The sequence below is a fragment of the Etheostoma cragini genome, chromosome 8 (assembly GCF_013103735.1).
Source record: "Etheostoma cragini isolate CJK2018 chromosome 8, CSU_Ecrag_1.0, whole genome shotgun sequence".
In the NCBI taxonomy this organism is placed as follows: Eukaryota; Metazoa; Chordata; class Actinopteri; order Perciformes; family Percidae; genus Etheostoma; species Etheostoma cragini.
The window spans coordinates 2,063,056-2,082,768 of record NC_048414.1 but is presented as its reverse complement, the minus strand read 5'-3'; the positions used below and the strand labels follow the sequence as shown (position 1 = coordinate 2,082,768).

At 40.9% G+C, this 19,713-nt stretch overlaps 1 protein-coding gene and 1 pseudogene across 1 annotated transcript in view; one reads left to right on the top strand and one right to left on the bottom strand.

Annotated features, from left to right (window-relative positions):
* The window catches only part of pot1 (protection of telomeres 1 homolog), a 68,579-nt gene extending 54,316 nt beyond the window's left edge, over positions 1–14,263 (top strand). The window contains exons 11-20 of the mRNA XM_034880229.1: positions 2,717–2,901; positions 3,521–3,621; positions 7,771–7,788; positions 9,263–9,419; positions 10,236–10,444; positions 11,470–11,605; positions 11,736–11,818; positions 12,582–12,676; positions 13,701–13,806; positions 14,017–14,263. Coding sequence (XP_034736120.1) covers positions 2,717–2,901; positions 3,521–3,621; positions 7,771–7,788; positions 9,263–9,419; positions 10,236–10,444; positions 11,470–11,605; positions 11,736–11,818; positions 12,582–12,676; positions 13,701–13,806; positions 14,017–14,156 — 1,230 coding nt within the window. The 3' untranslated portion in view covers positions 14,157–14,263. The remainder of the gene's footprint in view (positions 1–2,716; positions 2,902–3,520; positions 3,622–7,770; positions 7,789–9,262; positions 9,420–10,235; positions 10,445–11,469; positions 11,606–11,735; positions 11,819–12,581; positions 12,677–13,700; positions 13,807–14,016) is intronic.
* A 3,149-nt stretch (positions 14,264–17,412) lies between these two features.
* LOC117949727 overlaps positions 17,413–19,713 on the bottom strand; it is a 9,353-nt pseudogene continuing 7,052 nt past the window's right edge.

Below are 19,713 nucleotides of genomic sequence, written 5' to 3'. Positions count from 1 at the left end.
AGGTTATGTACGTACATTAAGCACAAATTAACACACCCACACCTCTGCACAACCCATCGCTGCGTGCTACTATGTGCTTCAGTGTTTTCTCTGCCGTGAGTGTAGCTTTTTGTGCTCTGAAGTGTGTCCTTATCAGACACCTAATGTCGACACAAAATGGCGGTATTGGGAATGAGGATGGGCCGGGCTTTATAAACCAACGTGGGGCCCGAAGGGTCTCAACTGCCCCCCATAAACGTCCCGCACAGCAAAATAAGTGCTGGATTTGCACATCTCTTTCCTTTGTAGTCATTTGATTTTGTGAAATAGGGGCAGGACCAAATAAGCAGTTTGCTTCCACCTACTCCTTCTCAAACTAATCCTTTCTTTTTTCTTTGTTTGTGTTGTTACTTTCTGATTGGTTGTGATTTATTCATGGTTGAGATAAAAAAAAATGAAATCAAATTTAATCAAAATAAGCAGAAAATCCAGGCGAGGGCAGAGTCCCTACAGATACACACACTTCTGATGATTAAAAGAGGTAACTTTCATGTTAGTTTTACCATGTATTTTTAGGAAGAAATAATGCATATCTTACCTTTTTTTTTTTTTTTTTTTTTATTCGTATGAATAACACAAGCTAAAAAAGTAGCCTTGCACTGTTTCTAAACGCACCTTTGGTGGTTTTGTGAGGCTAAAACAGCGTTATTGCTCCTCAGAGAGGTCAATCATTTTTCACACAGCTACAAGTTGCTTTTCACGATGCAAACAAATGTTGTTTTGAGAGTTTTCACACATTTCCAGATGGCAATGGGGACAGTCTCCTTGTGGCTGAAAAAAAATGTACCATAAACCAAAGGGTTCGACTGTCGATGATGTTCGGTATCTCCCAATATTTTGACACCTTTTTTCCAAAGTTCATGCTTTGTCTCGTCTTTCCTCTCGTAAGGCCTTTTCTTTATTTTGATGTTCTATGAATAAAAAAATAAATACCATCTTGATCACATTAAACCTCATCTTCTCAGATCATCACACAGAGAAAGTAAAACAAAGTCAATTTCATTTTGGATTTTGTTCTACTTGCACAAACGGCAGAACTTCTCCGGTTTTGTCGGCATAATTCTAGATTAAAGGATAACTCCACATAAGAAAATGCTTTCATGTGAGTGGGGGCAGGTCGCCAGTCCACCCAGTTCATCTTTCAGCTCTTCACGTGGAGCTTCAGAGGGGGAGCGGTCTCGGGAGACCAGCTTTTAATCCACCCTGACATTGACTCAAACTTCACTCACTGTCCGCAGAAAATTGATTTTAAGGAAGCTTATAGAAGATTCGCTTTCTAACATATTCTCCTTCTCTCTGGCTGTAATGCAATTAAAGATCGTGGGGGTGTGTGTGGGGGTGTTTGTGGGTCTATAGTTGGGTTTTATTTAGGCTAAACCCTGTCAAGTGAAAACCCTAAAAAGGCTTTCTGAACAGAGTGAATACCTCTGACTCTTGATCACTGAAGTGTTTGTTGACGATGAGAGTGAGGAAAGATTTCTGTTGACTGCAGGCTTGTCGTGACAGAGTTGAAGAGGAAAAAAAAAAAGACAAACCTTCAAACCAAGTCCTTTTGAGCAGCCTCTGAATCACTGTCACCACACTGACTGTAAGCATGGTGCAACAGCGCCATCTGCTGATTGATTAAAAACCTGGTGAAGTCTTCACTGACACCCTGTGAACAGTGTGACGGAGCGTTTGGATGATGTTAGTGTGTTTGAACTCAATGGCCTTCAACATACCGTTAGGAATAAATAATTAGAAAGTACTATGTATAATGTGAAAGTTGTCACTTGTATTTATGAATCCAGAGAGAATTTTCCCCAACTCTGCAGCTCTGTGGAGCTTCTTAGTTTCTCTTGGCTCCTAGTTTTGAATTTGTGGCACATATACCGTCTGGTTTTATTCTCAGTGTTTCTATAAAACAAGCTCTGAAACCAATCACAGGGGTCTTGGGTGGTGCTTAGCCCCAGTTGCAGCGACGGTGCTCTGCTAACATGCTAACCAAAACAACTTTATAAGCTGACAATATGTCAGGTTTTAGTTTACAGCTTGCTCTGTTGCCCCCAAGTGGCCAAAAAAAATACTTATTGCAGGTTTAAACTTATCAGTCCGCCAATTTTTACTTATTTATATGAGTCATTTGTTACCTCTGCCAAAAAGGTAATGTTTTCGTCTCGGTTTGTTTGTTTGCCCTTTTGTATGTCAGTCAGAAGTTTTTGATGATGTTGATGGATTTTGCGTGCACGTGTTGGCAACGCTCCGTGACTAGTAGCGGGACAAAAAAGAGGCGGAATGATATGTATGGGCAATAATAGTCATTGTGCCGATTGCTGCTATTAGAGCACATTGGCACACTGAAATATTACATTGTGGAATCCTTCATCATAATAGCAATGCGCCAAGGTATCTGGCTATTAAAGGGAATGGAAGATGACACTCTGATTGGTCGATTGTATGTTATTCCCTAAACAAACCTATGAATTAATGAAGACACAACATACAATCCATTTGAACCACGCACCCAGCTCATGGACCATTTTGTCCACCGTCAAATTATTAAAAGTGGATTTGGATTTGGATTTCGGCCCTGTGTGCTTAAATCGTTAAAATAGTAGGCCTTTGTGTACTTCATGATCTTCCTCCCTCTCGCTGCAATGAATTTGTGTGTTAAGTATCCCGTTTGCCTGTTTATCAGCCCGGGGACTTCCTGCGGATCTACAACCTGCGAGCGATCCCCGGATCCAGTAAGGTGCCGGGCCTCACCAGCAGTCAGTCTGAGGAGGTGGACCACCTGGCGTTTCACCTGCACGGAGGAACGGCGTACGGCCGGGGGATCCGGGTTCTTCCTGAGACCAGCCCCGTCGTGCAGGAGCTGAAGAGGTACAGCAGGAGACGAGGGACAAATATACTTGAGAACTGATTATTGAGGCTAAGAATAAAGTCATTATAGGAAACATACTTCATGCTGCAGACTCTGGTTCTGTTTACTGGTTCTGATTCTGCTGCATAATTTAACCATAAAAGACAAATCATAGCAAAATTGTAATAATTTCTCCTGATTTTTTGCACATTCTGGACTCAACCCATTCAGCCTCTTTTTTTCCTTATGCAACAGTTATTATGCTTATGTATGTATGTGTGTATATATATATATATATATATATATATATATACAATAAACAGAAACTATATATATATATATATATTGTTTCTGTTTGTTTATTTTATATTAATGTTTAATATATTTGTTTATGTTTGCAACTTTCCCTAAGGCAAATTCCACATAAGTGTGACTTATTGTGGCAATAAACCCTTTGATTCTGTACTTATGTGTGTACTGTAGATGGATGTGTGTGTGTGTGTGTGTGTGTGTGTGTGTGTGTGTGTGTGTGTGTGTGTGTGTGTGTGTGTGTGTGTGTGTGTGTGTGTGTGTGTGTGATATCACAAGTCTCACAACCTTTTCCTTTTCTTCCTCTTCTTCCTGTTTATGTCTCTGTAGAGTCATGGAGGCGTTCCCAGAGGAAGACAAGGACGAGCTGAATGACTCTGAGATGTTGGAGATCTGGAGCACTCCACCTGAGTCTCTAGGTACAAATGGATGTTGAACGGGTCTTGAATGTATCCGTTTTTCCACTGAATCATTAACTAACAAAAGTCCACTGGATGGACAGGGTTTTCCTCGGTATAATGCAACGGCCCCAGCCCGGCATAAGCCACTGGGGGGGGGATGTGATGTGTATTTTTAAGATGTTATTTTAAACCAGTTACAGTGGGGCGGCTCGGTTGGAAACTTACACATGGTCATATTTTCAAATCTCAAATTGGCTTTTAGCACTAACTTAATGTACTCCTCCGAGATGTCGTGGGCTTAATTCAATGAAACAGCGATGAGGGGGGTACCCCAAGTCACCGCTCAACTCAGACCCAGACCCCTGGAGAGAGAGAGTAAGGAAAAGGAAGGAGGGTACCTGTACAGCTGAGCCACGTGCAATGACACAATCTTATTTTGAATTTATTCAAATCTCCAGGTAGCTTTTAGCACTGACTTAATATAGAGTCATATGAAATCTGTCTGGCTTTTTTTTTTAATTCTCAATTTCCTGATACTGTTATCCCAGAAAGCCATTTGTCCTCTCCAAGAAATATGAAAGTCTCCCCAGAATAAATAAATAACCGTTCAGGGGCTCAAACCATGCACAAAATAAAATAAAGATAGATGTATGTAGATTTACACCTTGGAACTTCTGGTTTTAACAAGGTCTCATTCTCTAACAGATTTGTTGTTAAGATGTTAATGATTCCTAAAATAAAACCTCCTGAAACACGTGTTATGTTTTGAATATTCAGAAAGTTTTGAGCAATACAGGAGAACAGTTATTTCCTTTATATAAAAAAAGACCTTTGCACCCATAATTGGTGCAAAAACTAGAATAAATGCAGGATATGAAGTGTTTGACGCTCACAATGTTATGGGTGTCCCCCCCCTCCGCCTACGCCGTTGTTCTACGTTAATGCTAAATCAGCCTGTGATTGGCCTCAGACGGGCCCTCGTCAAAAAAACGAGCGAGCGCGTGGTTAAGATGGTACGGTCCACTTTAGGGGCGTCTGAAATCGTTGGGAAACATGTTTGTAGTTAAGAAGGACATATACATGTAACCCTAGATGTTTGTTATACATCTTTTGGGGAGTGGGTTGTCTTTCGTAGTCTAACTCTAATAAACACACATCCCCCTCGAAATGACTCAAACCTGCATTGTTACGTGGCCGGTGTAAACAGCTGGATTTATTAAATTTAGTAGCGTATCTCTTCAGTCGGACCAGGGGCCTGTTGCACAAAACCAGGATAAGGTACTAAGCCGGTATAATGAATCCTGGAAGAATTTAGCTTTGACTTGGTTGCACGAAACTAGATTGAATTAAACCCAGGCAAGTAACCATGGAGATTTATTCTTTGCGGCTAGCCTGGTCCAGAGCAGGCTAACAGCCGGGCTAACAGCCGGGCTAACAGCCGGGCTAATATTAATCCTGGAGTCTCATGTGTTAAATGAGCTGCCGTCTGATCCGAAATAAACGTGTTTAACAGTTATTCCGTTGTCTCCCGCATGTGTTCTGCTTTATTTTTATTAACATGCATTACTTGTCACTATTGTTGTCATGAGTTTGATTTAAACCCCTACTGTAGCAGTTGTTACATGGTTAGAAATGGTTGCACACTAAGTCAAACTGCGCTTTTTCACTCATCCTGGGTATCTTTATTCTACTTTTGCGCAACAGGCCCCAAAGTGAGGCGGACGTCTGAATAGAAACTAAAACACCTCCCTTGCAAATACTCTACTAGTCTTGTTTTTCCCCAGTAAACCTCCTTTTTAGCGTCTGCTGACAAATGACTGAAAAAGCAAATCTAAATATTTTCATTGCGTGACTAAAATGCAAAGAAGAAAAGAGCGATGTGAGTGGTAGCCGCCGGCCGGTCTTTGATTAAATGAACGTGTGTTTGCCAGCAGCGGGGATATGAACATCCTGACTGCTCAGACGGACCGATTTCCTCTCTAAGAGAAAGAAGGACGGAGGGAGAGATTGAAGCTGCGGGGAGCTGCTTCCATTAGCAGGGCCTCCTAAAAGCCCACGCTTCACTGGGGATACAATAAAAAAGTCCCAACTCTGACTGTGACCTGAAGGTTTCCGCACAGACAGCTTTATTTAGTCATTTATTTATTTATTTTTTAAGATCTTTTAAAGCTGCAGCAGGTTGTCTGTGCTCAGACCTGCAGGCCTGATGCTTTTTGTAGAACTCTGAGTGGACAAAATATTTGGGCCGCAGTTTCTTTGCAAGAAGAGTACGGACGTTCTTCTTTGAAATGGCACTTCTTTATCAACCTAGCCCAACAATTCGGCTTTGGACAAACTTAAGTAATTCCATTATTTTATCTGATCCAGGGCTTTTAAGAGTCAGCAGGCGAAGAAGGAAAACAAGACGTTGAGCTCATGACATGACATGACCTGATATGCATCGTTCATTCTATATAAAACGTACTGAACATTTCAAAGACGTAAAAAACAAGGTCTCTTAAAGTCTATAAAAGTCCTCCGAAATCAGAGGAACAAAGACGCTGCAGAACTCTATTGATGTTATTTTTTCTCTTCAGTATCAAAGTAATACAGTGATAGTTGTCTGTAATATTTTCGTAAAATATTCCGACTTTAAAAATAGAATTCCGACTTTTTTTAATGCTTTTTTTTAACACTTAAAGTGCTAAAATTATACGATTTTTAAATCTTTTTTGTTCATGTTATAGGTTTACAAAGTGAAAAAGCCCAAAGTCCCCCCCAAAGGGAGTTACCTTCTCCAAGAGAAAACACTGTTCACAAACCTCTCCAAACACCTCGATTGTAGTCCAAACTTTACTTCCGTGACAAAAGTCTGTCACTTTGTAACACACGTTATAATACTCGCTTAGCTGCTAGCATGGTCTGTCCTAATACTCTGCTTCTGACTGGCTAGTAGTCCTTACCTAGGTACTGTCAGGGCCCTCATACTCTGGTTCTGACTGGCTAGTAGTCCTTACCTAGGTACTGTCAGGGCCCTCATACTCTGCTTCTGACTGGCTAGTAGTCCTTACCTAGGTACTGTCAGGACCCTCATACTCTGCTCCTGACTGGCTAGTAGTCCTTACCTAGGTACTGTCAGGGCCCTCATGCTCTGCTTCTGACTGGCTAGTAGTCCTTACCTAGGTACTGTCAGGGCCCTCATACTCTGCTTCTGACTGGCTAGTAGTCCTTACCTAGGTACTGTCAGGGCCCTCATACTCTGCTTCTGACTGGCTAGTAGTCTTTACCTACTGTACACGTGCAACTCCCAACAGAGATGGAACACAAGTGAGATGTCTCACTCTGTAGCTAAAACAGAGAGCTCAACACACAGGGTGAAAAGAGGAGTTGCAGCAATGTGTAGCACAACAACAATATGGTGTTTTTTGAAAAAGAAACCATGTAAACCTATTCTGGTACAACCTTTAAATGCAATGTTGAACCTGGAAAAAAAAGCGCACTTTAATTTAAATTGATCTCATTTATTCACATTCTTTGGAAGCTTCTTGTTTGCTCAGGGCTTTCATTTTGTTTGATTTTATTGGTTGTGAATAGTTACTGGAGGGCTGCATCCAATAAATATTTTCATTGTTGATTCGACTGTCAATTATTTTCTCGATTTATCGATCAGCTGTTTGGTCTTATGTGAAACATGTAGATCTGTGTTTCCCAAAGCCCAAGACGACGTCCTTAAATGTCCTTAAATCTCCAAAACTCAAAGATATTAAGATTACTGTCACAGAGGAGAGAAGACACTAGAATAGATAGATAGATAGATAGATAGATAGAAGCTGGAATCAGATTTTCTTTCTGTTCTCATAAAATATGGATCAAACTGATGGATGAATTAATTAATACTTGATAACTAGTCTAATAATCTTTGCAGCTCTATGGTATTGCATATCCTGAGTTGTATTTTAGTGGAAACAAAATCCAAAAGGCAATCTTTTATCAGATTTTAATCTTGAGATAGTTCTTTGGAAACCGCAGCTCTGCTTCAGGATTAAAGCCTTCTTGTTAAATGCTTTTCAGATCAGGTGACTTTCTTTCCCACTCAGCTCTGCAGGGTACAGTTTGTTCAAAGGCCTGTGTGACCTTATCTCTTCTTGATTTGTGTGTTCTGATATCTGGTTTCTCTGTTTCTGTTTTTAGAAGCTGAAGCAGTGGCGTGCAGCACAGGTATGAAACTCAACCTAAAGCATGAAACTCAAGTGTTTTCATCATACTTGGATGTATTGAAATGCATTCAACACTATGTTAAATGGCTTTTGAAAAGTGTGCATCTTTGCAGAATCCCTGTGATACCATCTTCGGTCTTATGTGTCATTTGTCGTTGAACAGCCTCCTAGATGTTCAAGTCCTGGTGAAGAGTAATTTGTTAAATTTGACATGAGCAAAACAGTAGGGGTGGTGGGGAAAAAGTAGATTTTTAGCCATAGCGATTCTCTCTAGAACGATTCGATTCTGATTAGTTAATAATCGATTATTACATACACTCAACATGCGCTGTGTGGTTAAATCAACACATTCTTTTGTCTCTTTTGTCTCTTTTTGTCTGTACAAATCAGAAAAAAGAGTGACTGATAATGGGCAACAACTTAGAGTTTAGGCAATAGTACAGACAACAAAAAAAAACACGTTTATATACACATGATCTAATAAGACATACAGTGCATAAAGTAATTAGGTAAAACACATAAAGGCTGTTGATCTACTTTATCACATGACATGTGACCACCTCATGTTTCATGGTGTAAGAAGCCGATTCTCCACCTTTAAACATGAGTCAAGCCTCTGACATGGAGGACCACTGAGAACGAAGGTGACTCAGCATGTTTAACTTAATCCTGGAATGACACAATAAAACCTCAGTAGACAAAACATTTCATTAAAACGTGTGAGACAAATACTGTATATGTCAAAATCTAACAAACTCTTTTTTTAAATCCTGCATGGAAATTTACATTAAAAAAATTGTTGCATCGATAATCTGTTTATAATCAAATTGTTGGCCTCTTAATCGGTGCCAAGATATTCCTACCCCAACAAGTCAGGGATGATCCTTCATGCAAGGGTGTCTGCATTTATTTCTGAAATTATGTTTTAATGATACTTAAGGGCTTCTTAAACTTTGTTTTGGAAGACTACCGAGGGCTGTGACTTCAGGCTAGAAAGCGCAATACTTATTTCCATAACCCTTAGTAAGCTTTTTATGTTTCCTCTTTTAAAGTTGACAAAAGTCATTTTGTTTGTAGTCTATAGCAACGAAATTTCATTTCTGGGTTTGTTCTGTTGCCACTGGAAATTCGTCCGGATGTCTTTGTCCGTCACCTGCAACTGGTCCTCAGATCTCTGCAGGGTAAATCCAGACAACTATCTAGACTGTCTGTCCAATCTGAGTTTTCTGTTGCACGATTAAAACTACTTTTTAACGTGCACATTTTCAACCAAAACAAGTTCTTTCCCAAAGCGATTTTGCAGCGGCTCTGTTCGACACTTAGCGCCGCCCAAGACGATTGTGATTGGTTTAAAGAAGTGCCAATAAACCAGAGCACACTTGTCTCCGATCCCAGATATTACTGTGTGGACTAGCCAAGGTCTGGAAATGCGAGACTAACTTTGCTTGTGTCTGTGAATCTGTAACTGCGTCAAGAGAGAAGCTGTGGTCACGACACGCACGTGGTGACGCTGTCCGAGGTGAAGCGGTCGGATCCGGGTCGGGTTCACCACGTCAGAGTCCAGCTGAGATCCTACGAGCCCCGCAAACTCCACCAGGCTCTGAAACTCTACTGCAGCAAGTGTAAATCAATGTGGGCACGCACAAATAAACACACACACACACACACACACACACACACACACATACACAGTTTTTGTCATAAGCACAGACATACTATTTTTACTGAAGGGTTACATTAGGAATGTGCTGAGTTTTCTTTTTTGATTATTTGTTCGGACATTTTAGGCCTTTATTTCCACAGGATAGCTGAATACATGAAAGGGGAGCCTGAGTGGGGTGTGGGGGGAGATGACATGCAGCGACGGGCAGCAGGTCGGAATCGAACCCGCAGCCACTGCGTCAAGGAGTAAACCTCTATATATGTGCGCCCGCTCAACCAACTGAGTTAAACCGGTTAACCGAGTTAAACCGGTTTTAGTGGTTTCCTTTGTTGCTTTGAGGTTTTTAGTTGGTTTTCAGTTCCTGCCCGGGGATACAGATGGAGACATGTGTGGCAGTAGACATTTTAATGTGTTTTAAGTTGGTTAATCTGAATTTATATGAACTTGAAAAAGTTACAAACTTCAATGCGATCCAACTGAACACGGTAATGATCCAGAAGTCATGAAGAGGAATTTGAAAATTGAGGTTTATATTTAACCTTTCCTGAAAGGAGCATTTGAAAAATTAATATATGGTTGTATATGTTTTACAAAAACCTTAATGGCAAAAATGTAATGGAACATCGTCAACAATGCTCTTAATTAAATAACACTTTTTTTGTTTGTTTTGAAAGTAAATTGAGCTTGATGGATAACCATAAAAAGCATATTTACAAACTAGTTCATCAAACTGTAGATTTGTTAACTGTTATAAAAGGACCCATCTGATCTCCCTGTGATCTCAGGCAGGAGGTCCCAGATGATGAACTTGTGTCAGGTCTCTTCTCTGAGGCGTCCAAGGACTCTGGACCCTGCAGTCCCCCGCCGTGGGCGCTCTCTGGGCAGGTCGATGTCCCTGGGGTGTCCTCAGGATCCCCCAAACGAACACTGACTGTTCACATGTCCACCCAGCTCATGTCTGAGAACAAAAGCAAAGAGCTCATCTTCCTCATGGGTAAGGAACTTAACCAACAGTTTTCATTCTCCTCGTTTGTTGGGTTTTTTGAATTAGCAAATGTAAAAACTTCTATCTTTGAACACATTTGAAGGGAAAACATCTTTTGTCATCCAGGAGAATGAAAGGTTTATTCCTGCTGCCATCAAAACCCACAAAAACCCAAAGTCAAGTGTTCATCCTAGACTCCTCCGGTAGTCTGTATCGACCACCGGGATTGTTCATGTACCGTCACCTTTCATTTCAGCTGAGCTTGTAGGCTTATGTATTTACTAGAACCCAATTTTGATTATTTCTTTTACATAATTCTTAAAGATTTTGCAGCAACATTACCATTCTTAGTCTTAATGAAAAAATAACATTCAAAGCAGGTCCATCAGATTTTTCATCAGAATGTAATTTATATGGTTGGTTTTTTCATAGGAATCGGAAAGCACACATGCTTTAATAATCTAAACCTATCCGTGTTGGCATTCTAAGGCAAGGCAAGGCAGCTTTATCTGTAGAGCACATTTCAGCAACAGGGCAATTCAAAGTGCTTTACATAAAATCAGTTAAACAGATAAAACACAAGTACAAACAGTTAAAAATCATAAGCATCAAAAACCGATGAAACACATGAATAGACAGTTAAAAACAAAATAGGAGTGACTTTCTCTGACTTTCTCGGTATTAATTATCTGACTTTCTCTGACTTTCTTGGTATTAATTATCTGACTTTCTCTGACTTTCTCTGTATTAATTATCTGACTTTCTCGGTATTAATTATCTGACTTTCTCTGTATTCTAAAACAACTTTTGAACATACACGTTCCGCCAAAACAACTTCCTTCCCGATCCTATATTGCAGCGGCACCGTGGCTCCGTCCGGTGCTTAGCGCCGTCCGGAACAATTGTAATTGGTTTAAAGAAATGCCGACAAACCAGAGCATGGGATTCTTTCGGCCCTCCTCCGCAGCGCTGTGGAGGAAGGTCTGGCATCGCGGGTCTTGACCTCTGATGACAGAGGTTCTGGTGTCTTGCAGGTTCGACTCTGGAGGAAACGTGTCGGCTCGCCGCCGGCTACCAGAACATCGTGCCTGTGAGGTCATCGGCAGGTCACCTCGCTCTGCTCGACCTGTCGGCACCTTTCCTGTTCAGAGGCAGGAAGACGTACTACGGGTGAGAATCCTGGAAGGCAAACTCGGTTTCTGCGTCATCAAAATCATTCAGTTGCTACAAAAACGTCACACATTTGGATGTCAGTCTGTCTCTAATATCATCTCTTTCTGGTTCCCTGTGTGTGTTGCAGGTGTAAGCATTGCTCCGAGGCTGCAGTGAGGGAGCCTTGGGCTGAAGGAGTCGAATTAATTGATGAGAAGATCGTAGCAGAAGGTGAGAGGAGATTTTAGTTTGTATCTCTGAACTGTCGGAGGAAACATTGGAGGTTGAGAAAACGCACAGGAAATGCTGGCTCACACTCAAAATGTCGCTGTTGTGTTTTTAGCTTCTTTGGTTAAGTGGCCAAAAAAGTAAATAATGCAGCTTCAGTAATAGTCAGCTGGGATGGGATTGGCATAGAGGCACGGGACTGGCGTTGTCTATTGCATCTTGTGTTAATGCGGCAGGTGTCATTGAGGGCTGTCACAATCAGAACACGAACATCTTTAAATACTCTGCCACACCAGCCATTCACAACACCAGCCACTTTAGACAATAATCTTACTCCAACGGGAAAACTTTTGTGTGCTCGTCCTGTGATTTCCCGTCTCGTGTCTTCCCAATTTTAGTACAGAAAAAAACGTTGCACATCTAGAACGTGAGACAGGTGTGTCGGAGGGGGACTAGCAGGTCAAAAGTTGCAAAGAAACTCCCGCATAGTGTCTAACTTGCAATTAAATACATAGTTCAATAGTAAGAAAAGTTTCTGTACTAGACCATCTTCAGGCGAATGTCCTCCTGGCTTTAAAACAACCAAACCGCTCACACCTTTGGACAAAGTATCATGTCAGTCTCCGTGTCCTTCCTCCTGATTCAGCAGGTTTGTAAAAGCTCCTAACGACTCCTGGCTGACCTCAGGTCTGCTCTAGCCGCAGGTCTTTTCTCCGTGAAAGAATAAATCAGTGTTTTAATCTCGCCCGTCTCTCCTGGTCTGCAGCTCTGGGCGTTCAGCTGCTGCAGTTCGTCCTGCTGATGAAGCTCCAGCTGCAGGACGCCACCGACACGCTGGACGTCTTCCTGTGGAGAGACGCTGTGAGTCTCGGAGCACATTTAAAATTCTGCTGAGTCTGGAGGATCAGAGGAGATTAGATCCGACTTTATTACTATCTGTCTGAACCGTTACCAAGATGACATACAGTATTGAGTATTATAAAGTTTGTTTTATTGCTATAGTTGCAGTATGTTTCATATAGGATGTCTGCTGTGACGTGGGATTTGTCTTTTATTTGTCACTGGGCATCCAAACCAGTTTCCTAATAAAGTTATCTAAATTTAAAGAAAGTTTACAACACTCCAGGTGAGTGTGAGACTTACTGCAGTGTTGATACAAGGCAAGGCGTATATAATGGACCTAATGTTTGAAATTGTGATTTAGTGTTGAACCGAGTAATCAATTAGGTAATCAATCATCTGAACATCAATTGACATCTTTTGGCTTAAAATAGGTTAATTATTTAAGGAACCACACAGTCTGTACTTTGACATCCTCGATTTTAAGAGTTCACGGTTCTTCTTTATCCTGTGGAGCAGTAAGTAAGTAAGTGCACAAAACAAGCCTTTTAAGAACTCTGAACTCCTTTTTATTATTATTAACATTATTATATATTGGCAGAATAATGGAAAATTAAACAAAAAACTAAATTAATTGTCGGCTAACACCGATTCTGTCAGTGTTTTAAAATGAAACGGTCCCTCGCATCTTAAAAAACACTTGCAAATTGACAAAATACAAGCATATAAAGATAATTATTTCACCAATTTAACAACACATGCAGTTACTCATAAAGCACTTTATCCAGGTAACAATTTCCACATTGTGTTTTAGCTATTTCCCAAAATTTTGTTAAGATCTCTGTTAAAGTCTCTGATAAGGAAAAGTTTTGATGCAGTTTTGATGAATGAAATCCATCAGAACTTTTCAGCATAGGGAATTCAAATGTTCCCATTATTGGGCTGAAAACAATCAAACATCTTAAAGTAAGACTACATCAATTGAAACCACTTGAAGGGGATTGTAATGAGGCGAGAGATGACGATTGTTTGTCTTTCTAATCAGGAGGCGTTCTTTGGCGTGTCGGCAGAGGACGTAGCAGCCAATCAGGAGGCTCAAAACAGCATTCACCAAACAATGGAAGCCCTCTGTCCAGCCGAGGGCAGCACCGGTACATCTCTCAGACCCCCAAACAGCTGGATTTAAGAGTTTGATATGTGAAACTCTTTAGTCCAGCTGCAGCTCCAAAACACAACAACATACATGATTAACACATTCACCAGTTTGAGTTTTCTGTCTTTTTTGAAGCGGTAGACAAAGTCTAATGCTTGTTAACCATGTTCCTCATCATCGCTCAGATGTGTTGTTGTGTTTACGTCAGGTGGACATCCGTGGATGGATTTGTGTCTGACGGCGTACCGAGCAGAGGACGACGAGGGACAGATCCAAACCTGCTACCAGATCTGCCACAGCACCGTCACCAAACCCTTCTCCACACAGTCCAACGCCAACCCCGCCTGAACCCCCGACAGGTCAACGGCCATCTGCAGTGTTCAGTGTTCCTGCAGAAGACAACAGTTGTTACCTGGTATTGTTAAGGTTATTTTGTGGTTTTTAATTGTATTTATTGTGTAAATAAAACATCAAAATTGAATAAAGGAACATAAAAATGTTGCTGCAAAAATGTAAAACACGTTCTGACCGATATGTGACTGTATTTTTCAATAAAGTACTTGCTTTTTATAACAAGCGCTTCACTCAGCACTTTTCTGTTGGGTTACTGCTCCATCTGCTGGCCAACTGACAACATGACACGCTTTATAAAAGACATGTTCTGATCCTTAAATGTAAAGGGCGAACACATATGGTAAGTCTAAAGAACAAAGGATATAATTCTAATTTTTGTAAGTCTATTCTTTATGTACTTATTTGTATATTCTTATGTTTTTATGGACATCCTTCAGAGTAGGAAGCCTACTGCTGGCTGTTGTCCAGAAACCTTGGGTGGAGCTTCGTCTTAATCAGTCTTCTGGAGGTTTCTCTACCGGTTTCCCCCTGATTTTCAGAAGAGAGATAGAGATGATGGACACGGACGTCCCTGGAGGAGAGAGATGCCGGCAGTCCCAAACCAGAGTGAGGTGAATAATACATTTCAAAGTAAATAAAGTTCAAATCCTTTAGTTTATCACAAACGTTCTGGAGATAAATAGTCTTCACTAAACAGGAAGGGAAGGAAAAACTAATCTGATATGAAACTAAATCTGTCAGACAAATGTAGTGGAGTGAAAAGTACATTGTTTACCTTGTAAGTCACAGTGGACCTAGTCTCGCGTTGCCAGTCGTCATGGGCGACATCATCGGAGCCCCAGGAACGATGGAAAATAACCCTTGGTATGAAACTTGTTAGAAAAATGTAACTGTTAAAACTAAAAATGTCTTTCTTTGTATCACTTATAACAGCCATTCATGTCTTAAGCACCCAAGGGCGTATTATTCACATTTATCTTCAAAGAACTTGGGTAGACTTCCTCCCTCCAGATTCTGGAAGTCTCACTCCCTTCACATTTCAGGCCGAGATTTTAATGAGCTTTGAGCTAGTGCAGCGGTTTGGGACGTGGTAACCATGGAGAAAGGAGGGGGGAATTCAACGTAGGAAGCGACGACTGCCGAGTTCGCTCTTCAGTCAATCTTCTGGACCCACTGCAGCACATTGGCTCCTCGTGCAAGTCAACAAAGCTGGACTGAATCCAGTGACTCTTTCCAGTCCAATCCACTTTATTTCTCGAGCACATTTTACAAACACAAAGTTACCAAAGTGCTGCACAGAAAACTCAAACATACAAAACAATTAATATAAAATATGGTAAAAACAAAATAAGTGAATCGAGGGTTTAAAAAAATAAATAGATAAAATGAATAAACACTAAAATACAGTAAGACAATACGAGACATCAGAGGACCACACAACTCACATGGAGTTAAAAGCCAAAGAATAAAAATGTGTCTTTATACGAGACTGTTGAGGCTGTTCGGACGTGGGGGGGGCAGCGCATTCCAGAGTTTAGGTCCAACCACAGAAAAGGCCCTGTCCCCCCAAGTTTTAAGTCTTGTCTTGGGGACCATAAGCTGGAGCTGGCTCTCTGACCTCCGTGACCGCGCTAGCCTATAAATTGAGATGAGGTCTGAGATAAAAGCTGGGGCCAGTCCATTCACAGCTTCAAAAACAAACACTAAAATCTTAAAATCAATCCTAAAACGTACAGGAAGCCAGTGCAAAGAGGCGAGAATTGGAGTTACATGAGCGCGCTTTTTGGTTCCAGTTAAAAGACGTGCTGCAGAATTTTGGACTAACTGTAAGCGTTGAAATGCTTTAAGATTTATACCGCTATAAAATGCATTACAGTAGTCTAAACGAGAAGAAATAAAAGCATGTGTAGCTTGTTCAAAACTGTTAAAAGACAAAAACTGTTTAACTTTAGCTAAAAGGCGGAGATCATAAAAAGTAGATTTTACAACTGCATTTATTTGTTTGTCAAGTTTAAAATCACTGTCTATTTTTAATCCCAAGGTTAGTTACAACATAATTTTTCTGACAACTTGTTTTGGTGAAACATGTATGTTAAAAAACATTTTAATTTGTGCAACTGAAAACTCAAATTGGACAGATAGTCTAGCTGGCTGTCTTGATTTACTCTGTAGAGACCTGACAAGTACTTGTTGGTAGTTTAAGTCTAATCTACGGATCATATTTAATGAACTAATCATGTTTTGTTTGTAAAATCTTAATTTAAAATAACTTTAGTTTCATTTCATTTCTGTGTCATGCCAAATATTTGGCACCACAAACGTATTTAACAAACGTCTTCCGGTGGCATGTACATCATCGGAGGAATAAATAAGTACAAGCATATATATATAAACACACACACACACACACACACACACGCAGTATATAGAAACAGCAAATCCTCATCTACAGATCATCTTGGTATACTTAGTACAACAGCAGTTTAAAACATGCAGTGACTTATGAAGTATTATAAAGGTACAGGTTTGAGGTACTTTACTTAAGTACTGAATACATTTGTGAAGTTTTTTTTTTAAGACAAATCCAGTGGAAACTTAATTTTTATTAAATTAAAGATGTGTTCACTTTGCTCAACAACAGTCTGCAGAGAAGTGGACAATATGAGATAACAAAATAAAACGACAGAAACAACAGTTTCACCTCAAACAACAGTTGAGGTGAAACCTTTCTTCTCTGGTGTTTAAAACCACCGCAGCTAAATGTTTTTAAATTTTAATACTCAATGTTAACGTAATTTAATTGGTTCCAATGTGAATCTAGAGTTATTGCGTAATTTAGCCGTGAAAACATGACAAACAGAGATACTTTAAAAAATTTGAAATCTTTAAAAAATAAAACCCTTAAAACACCTTATATTGAAAAGCTCGCATTTACAAATAAGTAGTGCATGAGTTTTCCCAGTAATTTGTGCCAGTGTGAAAGACTGACAAGGATCAGACCAAACTGGTTTTAAAGGAAGCGGGCAGGCATTTGAGGAACGTGCAAATGCTTCTTATTTCTGAGTAGATTGTTTTTGAGGATTCGACAGTTTTGAATGCAGGTAATGTAGTCTTTAGAATAACCCAGACTTCATTAAAAATATCAATCGTTGTCAAATCTGTTCATTCTAGTAGCAACCTGACACATAGGAGATAAACATAAAAAAATAATAAAAAATGATTTTATTTGATTTTCCATAAAATACATTGATTACATTAAATGAAAGTGAATCTACATGTAGAACATCGCATGGTTCTACTCACTTATTGACAGGAGAGATGATCAGAGGAGCAGAGTTTTTACCACCATTGTTACAAGGACTGAAGAATGGGTAGAGTTTCTCAGTGAAGGAGCAGCCAGTAAAGGAGTAGATGAGAGCTGCAGCAACAACGTCATAAAAGGAGACCAGACCTTCCTCATAGTCCACAAACACCCCCACCTTCTCAGGACGAGACTTCAGAGAGAGACGGACTGGAGGGTTTTCACGAGCTTCATAATCGTTTTCATTCCTTAACCATATCATCCATAAACCATGCTGAGGAGTTGCTGTGACTTTTCCCTTCCTGTTGATTGACTCTCTGGCCACTCCTAAATCCCACTAGGTCTTCCCCTTAACCTGAACCTCGTAGTAAAACCGTCCAGAAGAGAAGCCCTGCTTTGCTAAAACATTAACACAAGTATCAAATCTCTCTGGATTGTCTGGGAGATTCTTTTTTACTTTACAATGTTTAACTTGTTTTACGTCATCAGAGAGGATGAGCCAGGGATTTGCTGTATCAGGATCGAGAGTCACATCCACCGCAGACTGCTGGACCCTCTTCAGCTCGGCCTCAGCGAGCAGCTTCTTCATCTGTTTGCTGAGCGTCTCCTGCAGCTGATTCACAGCTCTCACCACAGTCCCCTCATATGAAGGTGGACGGACGCCGACTTCTGTCCAGTCCTTGGTGGGTGGAGCTGTGTTTAGGGACGTGAAGCTCTGGAGGACGTGGAAGTGGTCTTCAGACTGTGAGAGCTGCTCCACCTTAGTGCTTCTCTTCTTCAGTGCAGAGATTTCCTGTTCCAGCTCTTTGATGAAGCCTTCAGCCTGATTCTTTAGCTTTCTCTGCTTCTCTTTGATTGTGTCGATGAGCTCGGCCTGGCTTCTCTCAACGGACTCCTTCAGAGCCGTGAAGACCTGAACACCGTCTGCTATCTCTCTGTCTGCATCTTGGTCACTGAGCTTCACTGAGTGTTTGATCTCCTGAATCTTCAGTTGTCTCTTCTGGATCATCTGCTGAATTTCAGCCTCTGTCTTCCACAGCTCTGCCTTCTTTTCTTCATATTCTTCTTTAAGAGGAACAACATCATGTGGCTTATGGTCTAAAATGGTGCAGAGCATGCAGACACACATCTGGTCGGTCTTACAGAACAGCTCCAGCAGTTTATCGTGCTTCGTACACATCCTGCCTTCCAGGTTCTCTACAGGGTCGATCAGCTGATGTCTTTTCAGGCCTGACCTTGTCAGATGAGGCTCCAGGTGAGTCTCACAGTAGGAGTCCAGACACACCAGGCAGGACTTCAGGGCCTTCAGTTTGGTTCCAGTGCAGACGTCACAGGGAACGTCTGCTGGTTTGGACACTGAGCTGCTTCTGCTGGCTTTCTGTTGAGCTGACTGTCTGAACTGAGCAGCCATCTCAGAGATGAAGGTATTGACCTGCAGCTCAGGTCTTGCTTTGAAAAAGTTATTACAGTTGGGACACTGAAGCAGGAATTTACTACCCCAGTGATCAGTGATGCAGGTTTTACAGAAGTTGTGTCCACATGGTATGGTGACTGGATCAGTGAACACATCCAGACAGATGGAGCACAGGAACTGATCTTCAGTCAGCAGACAGGTGGCAGCAGCCATATCGACACTCTGAGGACAAAAAGTAAGACAAAAATAAATTTTGATTGCATATTCTTTTGATTATTTGTTTTTCAGACTATCAAACTTCTAGCCCTGCATAGTATAAGAATATGTAGGATAACCAAATTTCAGCCATCCTGGTGGCGGATGTGACTATTTTAGACGAGAGGGAGGAGTGAGGGAGGAGCTGCTTACACTCTACGTTACGTTACACACTTTCACTGTCAATCACATCATAGCCACTCCCTAAAACACCCCCTGCTTCAGCGCAGATTTTAAAATCAGGACCACAATTCAGAAAATTAACATAATTCGATATTGCAGAAGACTTAAAACTAGCGATAGAGACCATAAAGTAAGTATGAAAATGTTTCCTGAGGTACTGAATCAAGTGAGAAGTGGTTGCCTACTCATAGATTTTTTTCAATCGCAGGTGTCCCCCCCCCTGATAGAATGCAGGTTTAAGGAGTCTCCCCCTGCTGGAGATCAGATAGAAAGCAGGTTTAAGGAGTCTCCCCCTGCTGGAGTTCAGATAGAAAGCAGGTTTAAGGAGTCTCCCCCTGCTGGAGATCAGATAGAAAGCAGGCTTAAGGAGTCTCCCCCTGCTGGAGATCAGATAGAAA